At 32.7% G+C, this 20,491-nt stretch overlaps 1 protein-coding gene across 5 annotated transcripts in view; it reads left to right on the forward strand.

The window, feature by feature from the left end:
• Positions 1-20,491, forward strand: part of LOC133202597 (disks large homolog 1-like) — a 58,547-nt gene that overhangs the window by 33,411 nt on the left and 4,645 nt on the right. For 3 of the 5 annotated variants that reach the window (XM_061338436.1, XM_061338440.1, XM_061338439.1), the window contains 9 exons: positions 2,083-2,194; positions 14,060-14,216; positions 16,172-16,274; positions 17,039-17,141; positions 17,399-17,575; positions 17,806-17,869; positions 18,215-18,341; positions 19,684-19,710; positions 19,964-20,011. In XM_061338436.1, coding sequence (XP_061194420.1) covers positions 2,083-2,194; positions 14,060-14,216; positions 16,172-16,274; positions 17,039-17,141; positions 17,399-17,575; positions 17,806-17,869; positions 18,215-18,341; positions 19,684-19,710; positions 19,964-20,011 — 918 coding nt within the window. Of the gene's footprint in view, positions 1-2,082; positions 2,195-14,059; positions 14,217-16,171; positions 16,275-17,038; positions 17,142-17,398; positions 17,576-17,805; positions 17,870-18,214; positions 18,342-19,683; positions 19,711-19,948; positions 20,012-20,491 lie in introns of all 5 variants that reach the window. The other 2 variants (XM_061338438.1, XM_061338437.1) reach the window with 2 other exon arrangements.

Below are 20,491 nucleotides of genomic sequence, written 5' to 3' on the forward strand. Positions count from 1 at the left end.
AAATCTCGTCACACCGAAGGCAAAGTGTTAGTATTTCCAAGAAGTTTTACTGAACATTTTTCTTATTATTTCTAGATCTGATTCCAACATTTCTAAAAAATAAATAAATGAATAAAATACATTGGGAATAAATACTTGGAATAATTAAGCCGCTTGAATTTGAAACATACTCCCTGCCAATTTAAAATATCACCGCCGGCACATGTATATTTTGAACTACTATTGTTTAATGACGCTGTTTAGATGCCTGTTTGTTTTGAGACTGAAAGAACGAGGGCGCTTTTGATTGGCATTCGGCAGGAATCTGGGCGCACTTGAAAAGTGAAAATTTCATTGACCTGTCACATGAAATTTTAGCATCCTTTGATGTATCAGGTTCCTGTGCAATAGGAATGGGACATATTTTCCCGATATTGTATTTTGATTTGCTAAAAAAGAACTTGAAAATTGGCTAGATGAGGCATTTGGTACAAAATGTTACATTTTTAAACACGTTTTTCTAAAAATTTGCTATATCTGGGTCATCTCTCCATGATTTTGAAACGTTATTTGTGTGCATTTTAATTCAAAGAAACTAACAAACATTTGTAAAATATGGAGAGAAGACCCAGAGACAATAAAAAATGAACTTTTTCCAAAAAAATTCCAGTGTGTAAATGCGGCGCTTCATTGTCACTTTAAAAACCATAAAGTGTATGTAGCGGTGATAGCTCAGTAGTATTCGTCACCCGTCCAGTGCAATGAAAAGTAATAGTTTTTGGTTCGATCCTCGCATGGAGCGGTAATATTTTTTTTAGTGCAAACAATCAATTCTTTTGTCAGTTTAATTTTATGTACTGATTTATTTTCAAATAGATAAATTCTGGTTCTGTTGCACCCAAAGCGAAAGCAATTCTTCCAACCTACTGATACTTTAATATATGCATGTACTTGTAATTACATTCAACAATACCCTATAGGTGTTTAGTATTTATGTGAAGCGTTACTAAGTTTTACATGTATTAATTATTAAGATAAGCGGACTGATGTGTTAAATTTGACAAAGTATTTCAAACTAAATGTAACATTTTCCCATGTGCGTAACTTTGTAAAGTATGACCAGCTGTGGTCAGTCGACCAAATCGTAGACATTTAAACTATAAATGTTTCGTACGCCTTATTCCTGCAGATCACACGCCAGACACGCCCATCTTCTTTTTGTGCTACAAAACACATTAACTTCTTCTTAAATGTTAATTAAAATGTACTGGATATACTAACTAAGGAACCGATTTAGGGGAAAGGGGGGGGGGAGCTCTTAATAATATTGAATGACAAACATATAAAGTTACGGTGAAAAATATCATTACTTGAGAATCACCTTGGTTATTTAAATGATAATCATGTTATAAAGGCATTTCTCTCTCTCTAATTAAAGACTTTATATATGTAAAGTAGAAAAAAATTCTCTAATGTATAACATTTTAAACAAATATTTTTTTTTTAACCACACTATCAATTTAATTTGCTCTAAGGATATTTAATTACTTGGATATCCGCAGTACTGTTTATCATTCTCAGAACAAGTTCTTACATGTATTTCTGTATTATTTGAAAAAAAAAATGTGATGGAAATAAATATTTTCGTATTTTTGCTGCAGTTGGTAAATTAATTGACTTCGATTATTGTCTATCCATTAATGATTTGTCGTCTTTAACATAACAACAAAATGTTGCAGTGCTTAAACTTGAAGTATCACTATTTTGCCCGTATTTAAATTTAATTTTTCAGCATTGTTCTACATAGGTACATACATGCACTTATAACGACATTTATTTTCCAGATAAATTTTATAAATAACCTAACAGCTAAGTTAGAATAATAAAAATAAATATTGTAGATAATTTTTTTTCCCATGAAATAATGATTCTTTAAACACGGTATGTTATTTATTAAATTCAAAACCTGTAAATCCTTACTTATTTACTGGACTTTGCCTCACTAAAATATGATACTTGCCTTGTAATTCATTTCTTCACTTAATTGTGACAATAAAATATGTTGAGACCAAGGTTATATCTTTGATGGGTTTTTTTCCCCAGCTGCCAGAAAATTAGAAAATGTTGCTGTTGTTGCACCAACCTCTAGTCCAGACAGGCCCACAAATGTATCACACCACTCGGAAAACACCTACGCCAATGAAGATCCTGGAAGGTAAGGTTTACAGAGTATACTGATACACCACAAATTTATCACGCCATACTTAAAGACCCGAAAAATGTATCACACTATACTGATAGATCCATAGTTGAAACATACCATACTGGTAGACCTGAAAAATGTGTCAGAAAACACCTACGTCAATGAAGATCATGGAAGATAAGGTTTACAGATTATACTGATACACTCACAAGTGTATCACAATATACTGATAGACCCACAAATGTATCGCATCATAGGTAGACCTACATATGTGTTACATTATACTGATAGACCCACAAATACACCATACTTTACTGGAAGACCCTCAAATGATAGACCCAATAATGAATCACACCATACTGATAGACCCGGAAATTGTATCACAAAACACCTATGCAATTGAAAATCCTGGAAGGTAAGGTTTACAACTTATACCATACTGATAGACCCACATATGTATAACCGTACTGATCAAGCCACAAATATATCACATCATACTGGTAGACCCACAAATGTATTATGCCATACTGGTAGATCCACAAATGTATCACACCATACTGGTAGACCTATAAATGTATCACACTGTGCTGATAGATCCACAAATGTATCACATCATACTGGTATAGCAACAAATGTGTCATACCATACTGGTACACTCATAAATGTAACAAATTATACTGATAGATCCACAAATTGACAAATGTATCACACCATACTGATATAACCACAAATGTATCACACAATACTAATAGATCCAGAAATGTATCACACCATACTGATAGATCCACAAATACATCACACCATACTGATAGATCCACAAATGCATCACATTGTACTGGTAGATCCATAAATGTATCACACCATACTGATAGATCCACACATGTATCACATCATACTGGTACACTCAGAAATGTAAATTAAACTGATAGATCCACAAATTGACAAATGTATCACACCATACTGGTATAACCACAAATGTTTCACACCATACTGATAGATCCACAAATGTATCAAACAATACTGATAGATCCACAAATGTATCATACAATACTGATAAATCCACAAATGTATCATACAATACTGGTATAACCACAAATGTATCATACAATACTGATAGATCCACAAATGTATCATACAATACTGATAGATCCACAAATGTATTACACCATACTGGTATAACTACAAATGTATCACACCATACTGGTATAGCCACAAATGTATCACAAAATACTGATAGATCCACAAATGTATCACACAATACTGGTATAACCACAAATGTATCATACAATACTGATAGATCCACAAATGTATCACACCATACTGATAGATCCACAAATGTATCACACAGTACTGATAGATCCACAAATATATCATACAATACTGATAGATCCACAGATGTATCACACAATACTGATAGATCCACAGATGTATCACACAATACTGATAGATCCACAGATGTATCACACCATATTAATAGATCTACAAATGTATCACACCATACTGATAGATCCACAAATGTATCACACCATACTGATAGATCCACAGATGTATCATACAATACTGATAGATCCACATATATATCATACAATACTGATAGATCCACAAATGTATCACATTGTACTGGTAGATCCACAAATGTATCACATCATACTGATAGATCCACAAATGTATCACACAGTACTGATAGATCCACAAATGTATCATACAATACTGATAGATCCACAGATGTATCATACAATACTGATAGATCCACAGATGTATCATACAATACTGGTATAACCACAAATGTATCACACCATACTGGTAGATCTACAAATGTATTGCACCATACTGATAGATCCACAAATGTATCACACAGTACTGATAGATTCACAAATATATCATACAATACTGATAGATCCACAAATGTATCACATAGTACTGATAGATCCACAGATGTATCACACCATATTAATAGATCCACAAATGTATCGCACCATACTGATAGATCCACAAATGTATCACTTCATTTGGAAAACACCTACACCAATGAAGTTCTTGAAAGATAAGGACCACAAATGAGATTACACTGATTGATGCATAGCATTCAGAAGACAGCTTCACAAATTAGGATTTAGAAACTCTTGAAAGCTTTTATGACAATACCTACATAAAAAATTTATACAATGTCCCATATAAATGTATAACATAAGCAGACTGACACACAAAATGTCTTATGGAATTACAGAATGTTATGACCTTCAGTAAAGATGATGATAAGAACAACAACAAAGTTAACCAAGTAAAAATGTGATTCTTGTCCAGATCTTCAGCTAAGCTGTAGCATGGGATTATAAAAATGAAGAATTAGGGCTGTGAATTGACCAAAATATTTCGACATGATACAATACTACATTTTATCATGTTTATAAAGCAATATGCGATATATTGGATTCTATAACAAGTCTATCAGAAAGGTCTTGTAAATCATTTAATGCATAAATTTGAAAAAAAAATTGGGTGTTTTATTACCAAATTGGAAGTTCATGTCTCACTATCTTTACAAAGTACACTTCAAATTCAAACTTTTAATGACTGTAAAACTAATATGTTAAAACATAATCATCATGGTTCCTTTTGGTTCCTGGTGGAACATAGGGCCTCAGCAACAGTCCTCTAGCGCACTCTGTTTTGAGCAGCTTTCTCAGTTGTTCCCAGCCCTGTCCACACTGTCTGATTTCCTCTTCGCATGACCTTCGCCAAGTTGTCCTGGGAGGCCCAACCCAACGTTTGCCTTTGGGGTTCCACTTGAGAGCATGGCATGTAATGTCTCCTGATGGTTTTCTGAGGGTATGTCCAATCCACCACCACTTTCTACGGGCTATTTGCTGAGTGATCGGGTCTTGATTTGTTGCTTTCCACACACAGGCTCTTATTGCTTATCTTTTCTGGCCACCTGATGTTTAGTATGTGTTAAAACATATTTGTCTATGTATTTTGCAATAGTTCATTAAGATGTGCTATCTCCTTAATGTTTATTTCATTATTGACCAGTTTTAATTAAAACCAGTTAAAAATTCTCTTTGGTGACTGAAATTCCCAACTTTTTCACAGAATGATAAGAAAAACTGTCCGCCCGATGCGTATTCGAAGTTATTTGTCGAATACGATACATTCCTGAATATCGATGCATGTTGATTAATCTATATATTGACACAGCCCTATGAAGAATTTGAAATTGCTAATGGAACTGTTGTAAACATATTTTTTTCCACAGGGTCGTAATTCTGCAGAATTACAACTTCTGTTCAATCCTATGGTAGAAAATTACTAAATTTCTTGGATTGCCATCAAGTATCTTAAATGCACTTTAAGCATGCTGTGACAGATTACCACAGAAAACTTGTGACCATATACATAGGATAAATTAATCCCACACAAAAAAAGTACATCTACAGTAATTCTGAAAGATGTAAGCTATGACATGATTTTATATACTGATAAAATGTTTCTGTGCTAGGTTCAATTTCTTATCGTCTGTCATCATGGCTTCAGTCAGTACTAGATTTAGTCAAGGCTTGTTGGACAAGTCTCTCAATGGCATTCTTGTGTAACTCAGTCTTGGATATTTCATGCTAGCAGTAATTATCAATAAGAGAACACTAAGATTAATGGAAACATGCTTAACACCCAACCAAGATTTTTAAAAAAAAATGATCTTGGTATTTCAATGGCACTCTACATAACATCCATTCCTTCTATCTCATATGCATCATTTTTCATGGTAACATATTTCATGTCCAGCAAAACAGCAGGAATGAAGCTGGTCAGGTCAAAACTTTGCCAGTATCTTGTTGGATTAGCTTGTGTTCATTTTCGTAGCTTCTCTGCCTTCAAAATTTAACTATGATATGTGGACAAGTAAATCACATTAAAACAATATAGAGGTGAAATGGAGATGAACATTCATTTTTCAATTTGTAAAGACATTATCTCAGAACATTTAGTTTATTATTTTTTTTATTATTATAACAATGAGAAAGAGGTTTTTTTTCTGTTCAATCATGTTCAATTTGTCATTAATTTGCTGTTGCTTTTTTGTTTTTAAATTATCAGTTATTTCCATGCTAAAAAAAAAAGAAGAAAGAAATTCTAGTATATAGAAAAAATAAATATATCCTGGCCTCAGATAAATGTTTATGATGCTGGATTTAACTTTCCTTAATTTGTAGCATGTTCATGTCAGACAAGCTTTTTAAGAAAGCTAATACTTGAGCTTAGTTTTGGTATCAGTCAGGCAAAGGAAGATAACTCATATTTTCTTGCATCAAAACTAATATCTGGAGAAGATATGATTTAAATTTTTTTTATTGTAATTTTTTATTAGATTTTTTTGTGTTCTAGTTTGACATTTGCCATTTGATAATTGCTTTAATATTTCAATAACTGGGAGAAAAAAACCCTGCAACAGTCATTTAAGCTCCCATATTGATGAAATTCTTCAGTGTATAATTTGTCTAATTAATTAGAACTGTAGACAAGACTGTAAGGTTGACATATTTTGCATGCCACAAGCTTGTATTTTGTTAAACTTTAAATCTTTATACAAATTATGTAAAGACACATTTAATATATATTTTTAAAAAAATGAACGCCCTCATTTTATTTTGTCTGTTGAAAAAAAATCCTAATACAATTGAGAAGTTATGAAAAGACATAAATATTGGAATTCATATGGATTATTTTTTTAAATCTCCAATATGAAGACAGGATGTGGATTTATTGTTACACATATGAAGATAATATATCAACTTTGAAGATATTCTCTGTATGAGGTACACATACATGTATAAGTTTCACAACCTATAACGAGATTAAATTTGTGTTAATACTGTATAGGGGATTAATTTCACGGGTTGTAATTTTCACATTTTTCTCTCCTCGGACACGATCGCGGTTTGTTGAATTCGCGGAATCGGTATATAATAAGAGTTATTTCCCTTGTCTTTATACGCGTAATCCATAGTATAGCTAGAACGACATTTATCAGTGTTATTTATTCACTTCACGAACAACAGGGTAGGTTTTATATAAAATGATTAAATTTAGTAGTTAATTGATGATTAATCAAAACAAAATCTGTTATTAAATTTTTTTTACTATTAACGTCAAATGACTTTCCTTTATGCTTTTACGATGAGTGCATGTGTACACATCTTTTCGAAGGTATAACACATCGCAGCGGAAAAAAAAACAACACTGGACGCTAATAAATGTATTAATGTAGGTAGACGTAATAATATCTTTCCATATTTTCAGCAAGTTCGATAGTTATTTTTTAAAACCAAAATTTCCCATAAAAACTAGTATGCAAAATGCTAATGCAGGTAACAAATACATTTGGTAATGTTACGCATGGGTAATCAAAAGCCATGTCCCATGTGTTTTGATTGATGAAACATGTATCTATTATAACAGCTTTTTAACAAGAAATACAGGTTATAAGCTGCTTATTTGAATTAAAATAAAGCGTGATAATTGAGATAATTGAATGAAAAATAATACTCGTAATTACTGAATGACCATGTATTGTACGTATATATACCTATCGTAGTCTATTCTCAAATTTCCAAATAAAACACTGAGGTTAATATTTAAAACTTATTCACTGTTTCTTGAATTCACGGATTTATTAACACCGTGAATATAGCGAATATTAACAGTTATTTTCCCCCTATACAGTATTTACCTATTACCGGAAATATTAAGATGTGATATTTAATTGCAGTAGAACTTTTAATAAATTTTATTTCTAACCAAATCACATGTACAGTCAAAACTTCTTGTCTCGAACTTGAAGCCAAGAAAATACTTCAAAATATCTGAGGATTCAAGATAAACAGGGTAAAATACTTAAAAATAAGTGATTGAGACTTCAAAATCAAAAAAATCACTTCAACATATCCATGGTATTCAAGATATCAGTTTTAAAGATACAGAAGTTCAATTGTAGTTTGTTTTTTTTTTCACTCAAATTTTTGTGTTTAATTTTCATTGGAATTGTTTAGTTCAGTGATATTAAATATTATTTTGGAATGTAGATGAAGAGCAATGTGAATAAAAAAGAATACAGAGAATGCTTGAAGTTGGAAAAAAAAAGAAATTGAAAAAAAAAAGTTTCCAAACTTTATCATATGTAGTAACTGTAGCAATAAATGATTGGAAAAGCTGAACAGATGAACTAGGCTTGGTATTCATTGATTTATTGTTCAAATTCTTTAGACTAGCTGTCTCTCTCCAGTATCAGACTCGTGGTGTTTTATTGAAGAATTTTTGTATGTATAGGTTTAGTTGTTTTTGTTTTTTTTTTTTTCGTAAGTAAAGATTTAAAGTTGTGTAACTTTCTAAAGAAAAAAATATAACCAGTAAATCACAGTTATATCCTGAAATATTCCCATTTGATATATTTATATCATTATACCTTTAATTAAAAATTGTTCCCTATATAAATCTATACTAAAAAAGTCTAACATTTTCAATGTTTTACGGAGCTGTCCAAAAGAACTCGAATTTAAACTGCAGAGTGAGATACATTTGTATTGGACTTCTCATTGAGATATTGGACCACTAACGTCACACTTGGGGCAGGATCAGATATATCTTATTTGCATTCGTTAGAGATTGACAGAACTTTATGGAATTGACCATGTTTAAACCGCAGTGTGGGTAAATAAAATTTACATCATGGAAGCCAGCACAAGATATGTCAAAAAAAAGGAAAAGGTATAACAAAACATGTATTGACTGTGTTCTTGGGCAAAATGCACTTTGCTGACCCCTCAAAACTGTTTACCTTCTGCGTAACAGTCTCAGGCAAACAGTTTGATTCTTGGGTCCAACAAAATGCATGTTGTCCTCAAACCCAGTCAATAAATGTATACAAGTATCGTCATATTCATTTTATAGCCAAATATTGTTAGAAGCAATTTTCCTATAGTATGTATATCTTTTTGTAAACTAAAGCCAAATTTTTATACAGACCATTCAAATCTATTTAAATTTCAAAATAGATGCAATTTTAGCCCCCCCCCCCCCCAAAATTCAGTCTTGTATTAAGATTGTACTGTCCATGGTTTGATATTGTAGTATTAGATGGTATGCAAGCATGTTCAAATCTAGTTAGAATAATCTAACTGTGTCTTGGGACAAGCCCTCAACACAGTAAGAATATGTCCCATATACTTGCAATGTAGGAAATCGGAGCGGATCTGCTCTGAATTGATTTTGAAGAATTCAAAAGGAGTGGCACTGAAAATAACTGCCAAATTAATCATAAACAAACCTTTATTAGATTGTATATATGCATTTTAACTTCAAAAATAATCCATATAAATAAGGAAATTCAATTCATTTTCTCAATACATGTATTTTATCCTCGCTTCAAATTTACACGCCATGTTGACATTCGGAACTTTCTGGATTGTTCATAGAAAATGCACAGAGTTCGAGTTATCGCCATTGTTTATTTTACTACATTGCCATGGAACGAATTTGATCGTTAAAGCGGGTCTGTGGGACAATATCATTTTTAACGATAGAATGTTTTATCTAGTTCAAATCAACAAGGTGATGCATCATCAATAGCTACTTCTATGCCACCAGAGATTTTCATTAAGTTTTGAATTTGTATATGTGTTTTGGAAATTGTGCTGAAAGTTTAAGCATAGAACTTTAATGAATAAAAATTCACACGACATGTTCAGCTTTGGGCAGAAAAAACTATTCACATTTTTTTACCTGGTAGTTTGTAATAAATCATGTTTTCACAAAGGTGTCAAATTTAAAATGGAAAACATTTTATGTAAAAAAAATATTTTATGTAACAAAAAAGTATCAACATTTGTCCTTGAACATATCGATTACTTTGTGGTGGTTTGGGTTTCGTGTTTTCAACATTTAATTGCCATAACATCTAGTTACTATGTATTAGATAATTTAGCCATTATCACCATTCAATGCTTTGCTGCTGGTGTCAGAATGCAATAAATATCTGCACTCTGCTGTGCATTATGGCATGGAATAGTTTATGTGTTGTTTGGGTGGATTACTGTTACCATTGCTATAGGTTCTAAGGTGTGACAATTCACCAGTGATACAGGAGCTGGCACAGAGCTCAATAAATGGTGACAGAATCCATTTAGGTCTGTTATATCATTCCTGCTACCAGAAGGCTTATTGATTTTATGTCTACCAGACACTCACTGTTGGGTTTGAACATTGCCATTAAAATATGTTTTCTTATTATGACTACTGAAGAATGTGAATAATTATAACTGGCTTTTAGTGTTGTAACTGATTAGGTTTTAATAAGGTTTACTATAACGAGTGTTATCATGACTGATAATTAAGCATTGGGATTTTCAATAAAAGCAATTAATGCATATAATGGTCCTTCCACCATTACAATCCCATATTAAGTTGCTTAAAGGCATATATTTTCATTTGATCATGCGTTTTCTTTTAACCAGGATCTTGCATATAGCCAGTTAATTCTCAGGAAATATTCTTTTTTTTTTAATTTTCTTTTCAGAAAGTTTGGTAAAAGCTGTTACAGTCTTCTTGATAAGATAGTTTTTCGTTACATTGGTCTTGCACTTAAATGGTTTTTTTTTTTTAAGTTTCATTGTTGTTTTTGCTTTTTTGTCAAATTTTTCTTTTATCGCAAAATGAGAAAGGCATTAAAATATTTAAATATTTTCTGCTGTAATTGTGTGTGCCACTGACTTAGTAGTTAAAAAAGATTTTAAAGAAGGAAAAATGAGCTAGCTGACGTGCATTTAAATTGCCTGCACTTTTCAACTGAATGGAAACTGTGTATTTTGATTGTATCTTGTAATATGATAAATTACTTTTGAGATGCCCCCTCACATTTTTTTTAAATTATGTAAATGATTGTTATAATATATGCATTCTTGATATTATTTTTTTTTGTATTCCTCTTGAAAAATGAATGCATGTGCACAGCATGTAATCAGATAAAAATCTTCCTATCACTGCTAACTTCATGACTGTATAGTGAAACTGTAAACAAAAGTGAACAAATTGAAATTTAAAATCTCTTATCCTTCATGGAGCCCCATTTCAAGCTTTTGCCTGATAAAGAAAACCACTTGAATGGGAACTGTATTGATCTAAGCTGTGCAGTGTAGACACTTAATCTTAGAGTACTGTATAACTGGGATTGTGTTTAATTTAAATCTTGAGAACAAGCATTGTTGTCTGAGCTGGTATTTAGGTCAGTAAACAGTGGCTGCCCAGTAAATATACAGTTCTTCACTGCATCCTATACTATACTGAATATTTGTGTTTTGTTAACCTTGCCATGATTGGAAGGATGTGATGTCTTGGTCAGCTGGATGTTTGAAGTCATGGAACGCAACACATTCTAATGATATGTTGAAGGATGTTTCACATTTAATTGAATTCTGAGTGTAGGTCAGGGATTGTAAACCAAAGGAAACTTCAGGATCTACAAGAATTATTGACTTGTGATGTGTAAACATGAAGGAGATTTATGATAAGTAAATCCTAACTTATTAAGTTACGGAATGTTGAAGCAAAAAGGACAGCGAAAAGACCCTTATTTCTATGATCCGCACATAAGCAGGTTAGTTTTTGGAATGTTCAAAAGGTAGGTGGGGGGAGTTGATTGTCACTTATGGGTATTTAACAGATATCTTAGTGTACCACATCATTAGGGCAGATGGTATTTAGTAAGGTATATGGTGCTCTGTAGATCTGCAGAAGCAGGTTAGGGTACAGGGAGAGGTAGAACAGCTTGTGGAAATTAGTATGGTGTATCTTCTAAGAACTTCAGTCTGCTTCTGCTCTGTATGTACATGGAAAACAGGAGGAAACCTCTAAAACCAAAGCAAAAGCTTATCATTTTGTAGTTTCTCACAAACTCCCTGGTGCTTTTTTGTTGTTGTTGTTGTTGTATTTGAGGTACAGCAGGAGTATTTTCTACCAGATCTCAGACTATAAACACTGGAAATGCAGGTTTAAACATCTTTTTCTCTGATCCTGGTGTATTTGAGCTTCATAGCCAGGTTATAAATGTCAGGCCTGATGGCAATTAAAATGCTTTTGTCATCCCGTGAGATACATGACAAAGAACAGTGTGTATTGTCTGTGCAGTTTAAGTGTCTTCATCTCACACAGCAGTACACAGGGTCAATCTTACTCTAATAAACTTGTAAGGTAATAGGAGGAATAATGAAATTTGTTTATGTATGAGCTAGCCACAAAAATGGAATAAATCCTGGTTAGTGTGCTACTCCAGACTCTGTTACGTTGACATGGTTGCGTGATGATCTAACTGACATTGATCATGGTTAACTGTTTTGACCATTATCAGCTCCTAGTATTAATTATTGATGAGATAGAGTTCTTCAGAAAGCCAATGTTTATAATAGAGCTAGTATAGTTCTAGGTATAGACACGTCTATTGAGAATTCTCTTCTTGGTTTTACAGATTAACTGATAATGCTGGTGTCAAAGCCTGATATTTTAATGGACATAGAGGATATTGGTCTTCACTTTATCAGGAAATAAGTTTTTGATTTTACAGGGAAAAAGTTCTAAATTTGTATGAGGAAAAATTCAATTTTGATTAAACTGATAATCATTGTTTTTTCCATTGTTGCATGGTCAAAAATACATGTAATTTCTGACATTCATATTTTACCAGTACAAATGTGTGAAACAAGTATAAACTGCTTTTAAGTGAAAGGAAATGAACAATAGAAAAGGGGATTAAAAAAATGAATTTTGTAGATATTCAGATATAAATGGAATGATTATATTAATTTGAAGGTGGAATTGTGTAAAATTGAGTCATTGTACACATGTAAATAGGAACAAGTTTGAGTACTTAACACTTCATCTGATGCTAATAAATTGTATGCATAAATTGGGTGGAGCTAACAACCATTAAAGAGGTCAAGTACTTAACGTATAGTAACAGGTCCCACACTACAAACTCTGCAGACCTTAAAAACTTGACATACACAGGATAATGGGTATTTCCTTTTGGCAGAATATTAAAACTTAAAGATTTCAAAGTTTCTACTATTAAAACCAGCCAGTCTTCAGATTTTATCTAAATTGTGTAAACATGAATGAAAATTTTAAATGAAGCCACTATACGTGTCTGCTACTAGTATTAAATTATTAATTGAAATGTTGTTGATAAAAACACCCCCCAATTATATCAGGATCCACCAATGCATGTATTAGCCTCATTGTTTGTTGCTTTGGGTCAGTGCTTGGTTTTAGATGGAATACCTAACACTTGTTCTGATGGGCTGGTGTTCTGTTTCCATGGTTTGTTGCTAATTGATCACCTATTCCTGTCATGTAAATTACCTTTATCTTGTATCAGAGAAATCTTCATTATGGATAGGTTAATTCTTAATCAGGGTAATGACTCATCAGTTTCTCAGATTTAGTGAACAGTTGCTTTAATGGTAATGACATCCTAGCTTACTCTCCTACAGCAGCTTGTTAATGGGTTAAAAGGTTTGTTCTGGGAATGTGAGTACAAATAAAATACTGTTGTCTTAATTGTGTGCTGCTACTCATGTTGTGGTAATTTTTTTTCCCCATTCAGCTTCTTATCCCTCTATTAGATAGGCTTGCTTCAATGTTATGCGAGATCCTCTAAATGATTTCCTGGATACATGTGTACAAGAAAATCTGATGGGAAGTCAATGAGTCAAAAGTTCAGTAACCATCCGAACAAGTGCAGCCAAACAAGTGTAACATTTGCACCGGGTATTTCATTTTTATCATATCCTGTATATGCATGTTTTAATCATGTTTTCTTTCTTTCTGCAGGGATCCAAGAAAAATTGTCTTGAAGAAGGGGTCGACGGGTCTTGGCTTCAACATTGTAGGAGGAGAAAATGGCGAGGGGATATTTGTTTCCTTCATCCTGGCAGGGGCACCTGCAGACCTCAGTGGGGAGTTACGGAGGGGTGACCAAATCTTGTCGGTAGGTCTTGCCAACAGCAGTGTACGTTGCCTTAAAATTCATAAAACAATTTTGTGTTGTAAAATTAGTTTTTGGGAAGTTGTATTGTTTTGTTTATCATTGCATTATCTTTTCCCTGTACTTCCTTAAGTCATATTCCATGAAGAGTTGACTTTCCTGGAACTCACAAATATGAAACATTGAACTCAAGAATCATGATCATAGATGACAACATAGTACTTTTGCTAGCAATATCTTTTCATAATAAGAAACAGAAAGTACATACTTTGCCTACACATAGTTCACTTTAAGAACACAGTTAAACTTGGATATCTCCAACACTGATACTATAAATATAATTTTAAAGTGAGTGTGAAGCCCCAATCTTTTTTATGTCCCCTTGAAATAATGGGGCATATTGCTTTGCACCTGTTGGCTGGTGGTACGTCAGTCAGTTGGTACTAGACCAAGAGTTGTCTGTTCAATGTCTTGAAAACCCTTTGCTTGACGGATATTAAACTTGGTACACTGGTTTCCCCTAGGGAGTAGTTGACCACTGTATATTCTGATGTCAACAGGTCAATGGTCAAATACTGTAAACATGGGAGGGGGTACATACAGTAAAACTTGTCTAATCCAGACACCACTGGTTCCAAAGAAATTGGCCGGACTAGACAACATTCCGAATTAGAAAACATTTTTAACAATTGAATTTATTGAAAGGGACTTAAGTTTACATCATATTAAGCAAGATTTTGGAATATACAACTTCCGGATCAGACAAGTTTCACTGTATATGTTTCTCAAACATTTTTTTTCTTTATGCATTTTAACCTTAATGTCTCAAACCCTTGGGTGTCTCTCAGTTTTTTCTTGGTCCATCGAGTGCAAGATATCGAGGTTTGACTGTACATATGTACTTGTCTTAGGCATTAAAACTGTTTTAATTATGATTTTCATCATTTTGTGACAAGTATTTATTAAGAGTATGTTGTTATTATCAAACTTAAATTTATATTTTGTAATCAGTGAAGTTTCTTGCATGTGACTTCACTTATTGGATTACAACGAACACCTGGTATTTTAGTGTTGTGTTTATTTTTATTTTTAACTGGCACAACATGTGACTATAATCATGATCACCTGACACAACTAAAAACACACACACACAGTAAAATAACCTAACAGTAAAAAACAACAGAAAATGTACAGATTTCTTTTGAAGTCACTCTTACATCACACAGACATGATAGATTAGTGGAGAATCAGTCCTAAGAACAAAATAAAAATCATTCACTGCTTCTGCAATTAAAAGTAAATAATCAGGATGAAAAGTTGGATGTCTCAGAATGGTGTTAGGACAGAGTAAAATATGACAATTGTACATTAAATTTAGTATTAATTCAGTAAATATCAAAGGGTACGTACGTTATAGATCATGTTGACAGTGATTTGAAAACTTGTCTTAGGCAATTTGGGTCTTATTTTGTCTATGAGCAGAGTGGATTTTGTGTTAGAGAAAAAAAAAATTAAGAATGAGATTATATGTAAGCATGCATGATAATAAATCTGAGGTTTACTTTTCTACTTCCAAAAATATAATTCATGATGGAGTATATATTGTGTTTAGAATTAAGCAATTTATCAACTTGTGTAATTTTATGATGATTATATCAACAGTGATAATTTGTGCAGTTAAAATATGCTTGATTATACAAAACAACTACCACTACTATCAGGAATGGAATTTTTATGCCAAAAATTTATAGTATCCTGTATCATGACAGAACAGGGGCAAGGATTTTGTAATGTTATATGTGTATGTTACATGATGTTAAGAGACATGTACAACATAAGTTATAGAACGGTAGAACCTTGGATAACTCAGAACTATTCAACAGTCTGGAAATGTTGGAAATATCTGTTTGTAAATAGATAGAGAAGGCCACAGTCTGATGTTTGTGATTTTGTTGTAGGTGAATGGGAAGGATTTAGTAATGGCCACACATGAAGAGGCAGCAGGTGCTCTAAAGATGGCTGGGGACACAGTGGAACTGGTAGTACAGTACCGACCTGATGGTAATTATACAGACACTGTACCCAACCTCCACATGCAAAGGATGGGGTGGGGTTGGACAAAAAGTATTTTATGTACCCTTTATCGAGTTGAGCACATAACTTTTGCACTTTAGGCTAACATTAAAATTTTTCAGATGCAAAAAATTAAGTCCATGATCAGAGGAAGAAATAAGGGTTCAAAGTTTTATTGTATCTTGTTAAGTAATTTATATTGCCATGCCCTTTAAACCTGTCCTTCTAACCCCCCACCCCTACCCTCCTCAGCTTTTGAAAAAATAAATTAGCCATAAAATATTTCTCTTCATAACTATAAAGAATGTTCAAAAAACAGTATTGCCTATCTTATTGTACTCAAAATCATGCTGTTGGATAGCCTTCAATAAATATTTTCTGAGCATGTGGAATGCCATGTGCTATATAAAGGGGAAGCACTGGGTAGTGGTTTGATTTGAGATTCTCAATCCCATTGCAAATTTGATATTCAAATAGTTAATAAATACTCAAGATTCAGGCTTCTAAAGATAAAAAATAAAAAATGCAGGTCTAGTTATGTTGATATGTGTATTTTTGTTGAATTGTTTTTCCTTAAAAAATACATATGTGTTTGCACACAGTTGTTAAATTTTGAAATAAAGTTAAATGGTAACATTATAATTTAGGTACAGTCAATATCAATATATGTAGTTGTAACTCTTTTGAGTAAAGTTAGACCAGGAGCTTTCACCACTTTATACTAATGTCACCAATGCCTTTTGTATATATAGAGTACAACAGATTTGAGGCCAAAATTCAGGATTTGCGAGAACAGATGATGAACACAAGTACAGGCAGTTTACGCACCACTCAGAAAAGGACACTTTATGTCAGGTACAAAGGATAGGCACTGGGATATTGTAAAGATTTGAACAGCAAGAGAAATTGGTTTTATATTTACATGATTGTATAATGTCTTCCATGCAAACTGGAATTTTGTCATTTCTAGCATTAATTTAAAAGCATGTGAATAATCTCCTCTTTTGTAAAAAAAATTTTAATGTCATACTTTTTTTTACAAAGGTTATTCTACAGTAAAAAATTTAAATATACCTGAACTTCAGATTTTTTTCCTGTTTTTTTTTTTTTAGAGCTTTGTTTGATTATGAACCAACAAAAGACAGCGGTTTGCCCAGTAAAGGTTTGGCCTTTAAGTATGGCGATATTCTCCACGTAACAAATGCTAGTGATGACGAGTGGTGGCAGGCTCGCTATGTGACACCCGACGGCGAGGAGGAGGGAATGGGGATCATTCCAAGTAAAAGACGGTGAGAAGGCAGCGATAAACTTTGTTTTTGGGATGATTTTATTTTTTCTAAGTATTTTGCAAGGTCTTTCATATTTTGTAATGTAGAACCCACGATTTTATATGAAAGTTCAGTATTTCCTGTTTTTAACAACATATTTGAAATACAGGATAGCAAAAGAACATTGGAGTTAATAAACTTGATCCTACTGGAAAGAATGTTACAGCTGAATTAAATCTTTTTTGTTACAGGGTAGACAGAAAAGAAAGAGCACGGTTAAAGAATGTTAAATTTACTGGCAAAACCAGTGAAAAGGTGAGGCAGTAGTAGAAATGTTAACCAATGGACTTGGCTAAAAAATACCTTGGTAATTATTATCGGCCTTTTGATATGAGAATTCTGATGAAACAGCAAGATGCTAAATTCAAGATGAAAAGTAAATTTTTTTTCTCACGAAATGTAAGGTAAAACTTGATTGTCCTTATCAATGGGTAACTCGTTAGTTTCCCTCAAGCAACTTTGTCATTTAAGGTTTAAAGTAGTCAGAAAGACATGGGTGTTTGCTGGAGTTTAACACTTGTTGACAGACATGTGTGTAGTACTAGATATGCTATCAAGGAGGAATCATTTTATTCATAAAGAATTTTATTTTTTTCACAGACAAATGGCAATGTGCAACATGTTAATTCAAATGAGAAGAAAAAGAAGAATTTTTCATTTTCCAAACATTTCCCTTTTATGAAGAGCAAGGACCACGCAGTAGGAGAAGACATCAGTGCTGATGAGCGTAAGTAGTCAGACACTCAAACGTCCAGACTCGAAGCATGCCTGGTGTTAATCTCAGAACTTATCAATCCAATATTCATCCTAAATACAATTAGAATTCGTTATTTCTTTAGACCATAATAGTTCAAAATTTTAGAATGTTGGATAAAAAGTACCTGTGTATTCCTTTAGAGTTGTTATCAGCAGAATTAGAGTTTAGATTCCTTTGAAGTGACAATAATTTTGTTTCTTTGTTGTGATTTTTTTGTAGCTGAAGGTAATATTTTCAATAGCAGCTAATTTCTTGCTTTGCCTTGTTAGCGTCTGTTTATTGTCCTGAGATAATTATATAGTCATGTAAAGTGTACACTTGCTTCAGCAGGGAGTACCATTGTCTGTGGAAATGCAGACAAATCCTCTCTAGTGTACACTTTACATGAGATTAATGTTGTGAATACTTAATCAGAAGACTTTTGACTATTCACGAATAACTCTTAAGCTTTTCTGCCATTAAATGCTTTAGAAAATAGTCTGATAATTAACTTAACTGCAGTAGTAGATTTATAAGCTACATGGAAGATTAAAAAAAAATTCTAAATTTAAAAAAAAAAAACCTATATACCCCCGAATCTTCAATACGGGGGCATAATAAGAATTTAAAAAGACAAATACTAAAGTTTGGTTTGGAAAGAAAGTTACTAACATTATCTCTATAGTGAGAATAAAAGCTATGTGTAGATTTTTGTTGGTTTGAATGATACTTGACCAATCTGCTTATTTTCGACACAAGCAGTAAAGAAAACTTGTCTACAGATTGGAAATCAAGAACAATCTACAATACTTTGTCAATAATCAGACTTCATGTATGTTCACTTCTACTACAGACAATATATTCACATACAGAAATCAGTAAAACAACCAAAGCTGAGTTATATTTACTTTTAAGCATAAAACCAAATAAACTACAGCTTAGAAAGAGGAGCAGTTAAATAGGGGGGGGGGGGGGAGTTTAATACTCAGTATTCTTTATGTCACATATCTTTCTTCATTGCTTTGCAAATTTCTGTAGATAAAATTTCATTCAATTCTTCATTAGATAGAATTTCCTTTGTTTATATTTAAATATGTATGTTTTATGATTTACATTTGTTACCTTCTTACATTGACTTTCCAAAAGAGGAAAAAAAATGTTTTTGTTTTGCTGTTAGAGGAAAAAAGTGATAATTTTTGTTGACAATTGATTTGCTTTTATTTAATGCTGCCTAGCAACTTGATGTTGCCTGGTAACCTGCATGCTATTAATGTTGTTGATTGGTTGTGTAAATGTGCATGGTGTGTTGACCCTAGTTTGATTTTGTTCTCAGGTGGTGCTGACAGTGAGGCCAGCTATCGTAAGTACAGATGTCTGTCTGTATGTTAAATAGGTGTATAATAATGAAAACTCAGCATGTCAGTTAAAACGGATTGAGTAATGTACTACTCTGCATATAAGAAAATAGAAATAAATGCAGAATAAATGATTCATACTTCTGTATTTTTGATTCATTCACATGGATGCCTGATAAAAATTTATAGTACATGTACTTAAACATAATTTCTCTGTGTTGTTTCTACATGTGACTACTTTACTTGTTTGTTTCCTAGGTGGAGATGAACCTATTCTCTCATATGAAGCTGTAGTGCAGCAGGAATGTAAGTCAGCTATAAAGTTTCATTGTTATCAGATATTATCCAAAAAGTCAAGAACTTGAGAAGCTCCATTGTTACTGGATATTACCCCATAAGTCAACTTGGAAAGCTAGATATTGCTTAATAAGTCATGAACTTGAAAAGCTCAACTGTTAGTACTTACTGGATATTACCCAAGAAGTCAACTCAGAAAGCTCGATTGTTACCGAATATTTCCCATTAAGTCAGGAATCAAAAAAGCTGTATTGTTACTGGATATTACCCAATAAGTCAAGAACTTGAAAAACTCTATTATTACTGGATATTACCCAATAAGTCAAGAATCAAAAAGTTCAATTGTTACTGAATATTACCTAATAAGTCAGGAACTTGAAAAACTCAATTTTTACTGAATTACCCATATCTTAGGTATAGTCTGCAAATCTGTGTATTTTGTCACTATTTCTATGATAATATTATCATTGGTATTTATGTGTATTTCAC

This window comes from Saccostrea echinata, unplaced genomic scaffold (genome assembly GCF_033153115.1).
Source record: "Saccostrea echinata isolate AGI-Se365-2 ecotype Australia unplaced genomic scaffold, CSIRO_AGI_Sech_v1 ptg000047l, whole genome shotgun sequence".
NCBI classification, from domain to species: Eukaryota; Metazoa; Mollusca; class Bivalvia; order Ostreida; family Ostreidae; genus Saccostrea; species Saccostrea echinata.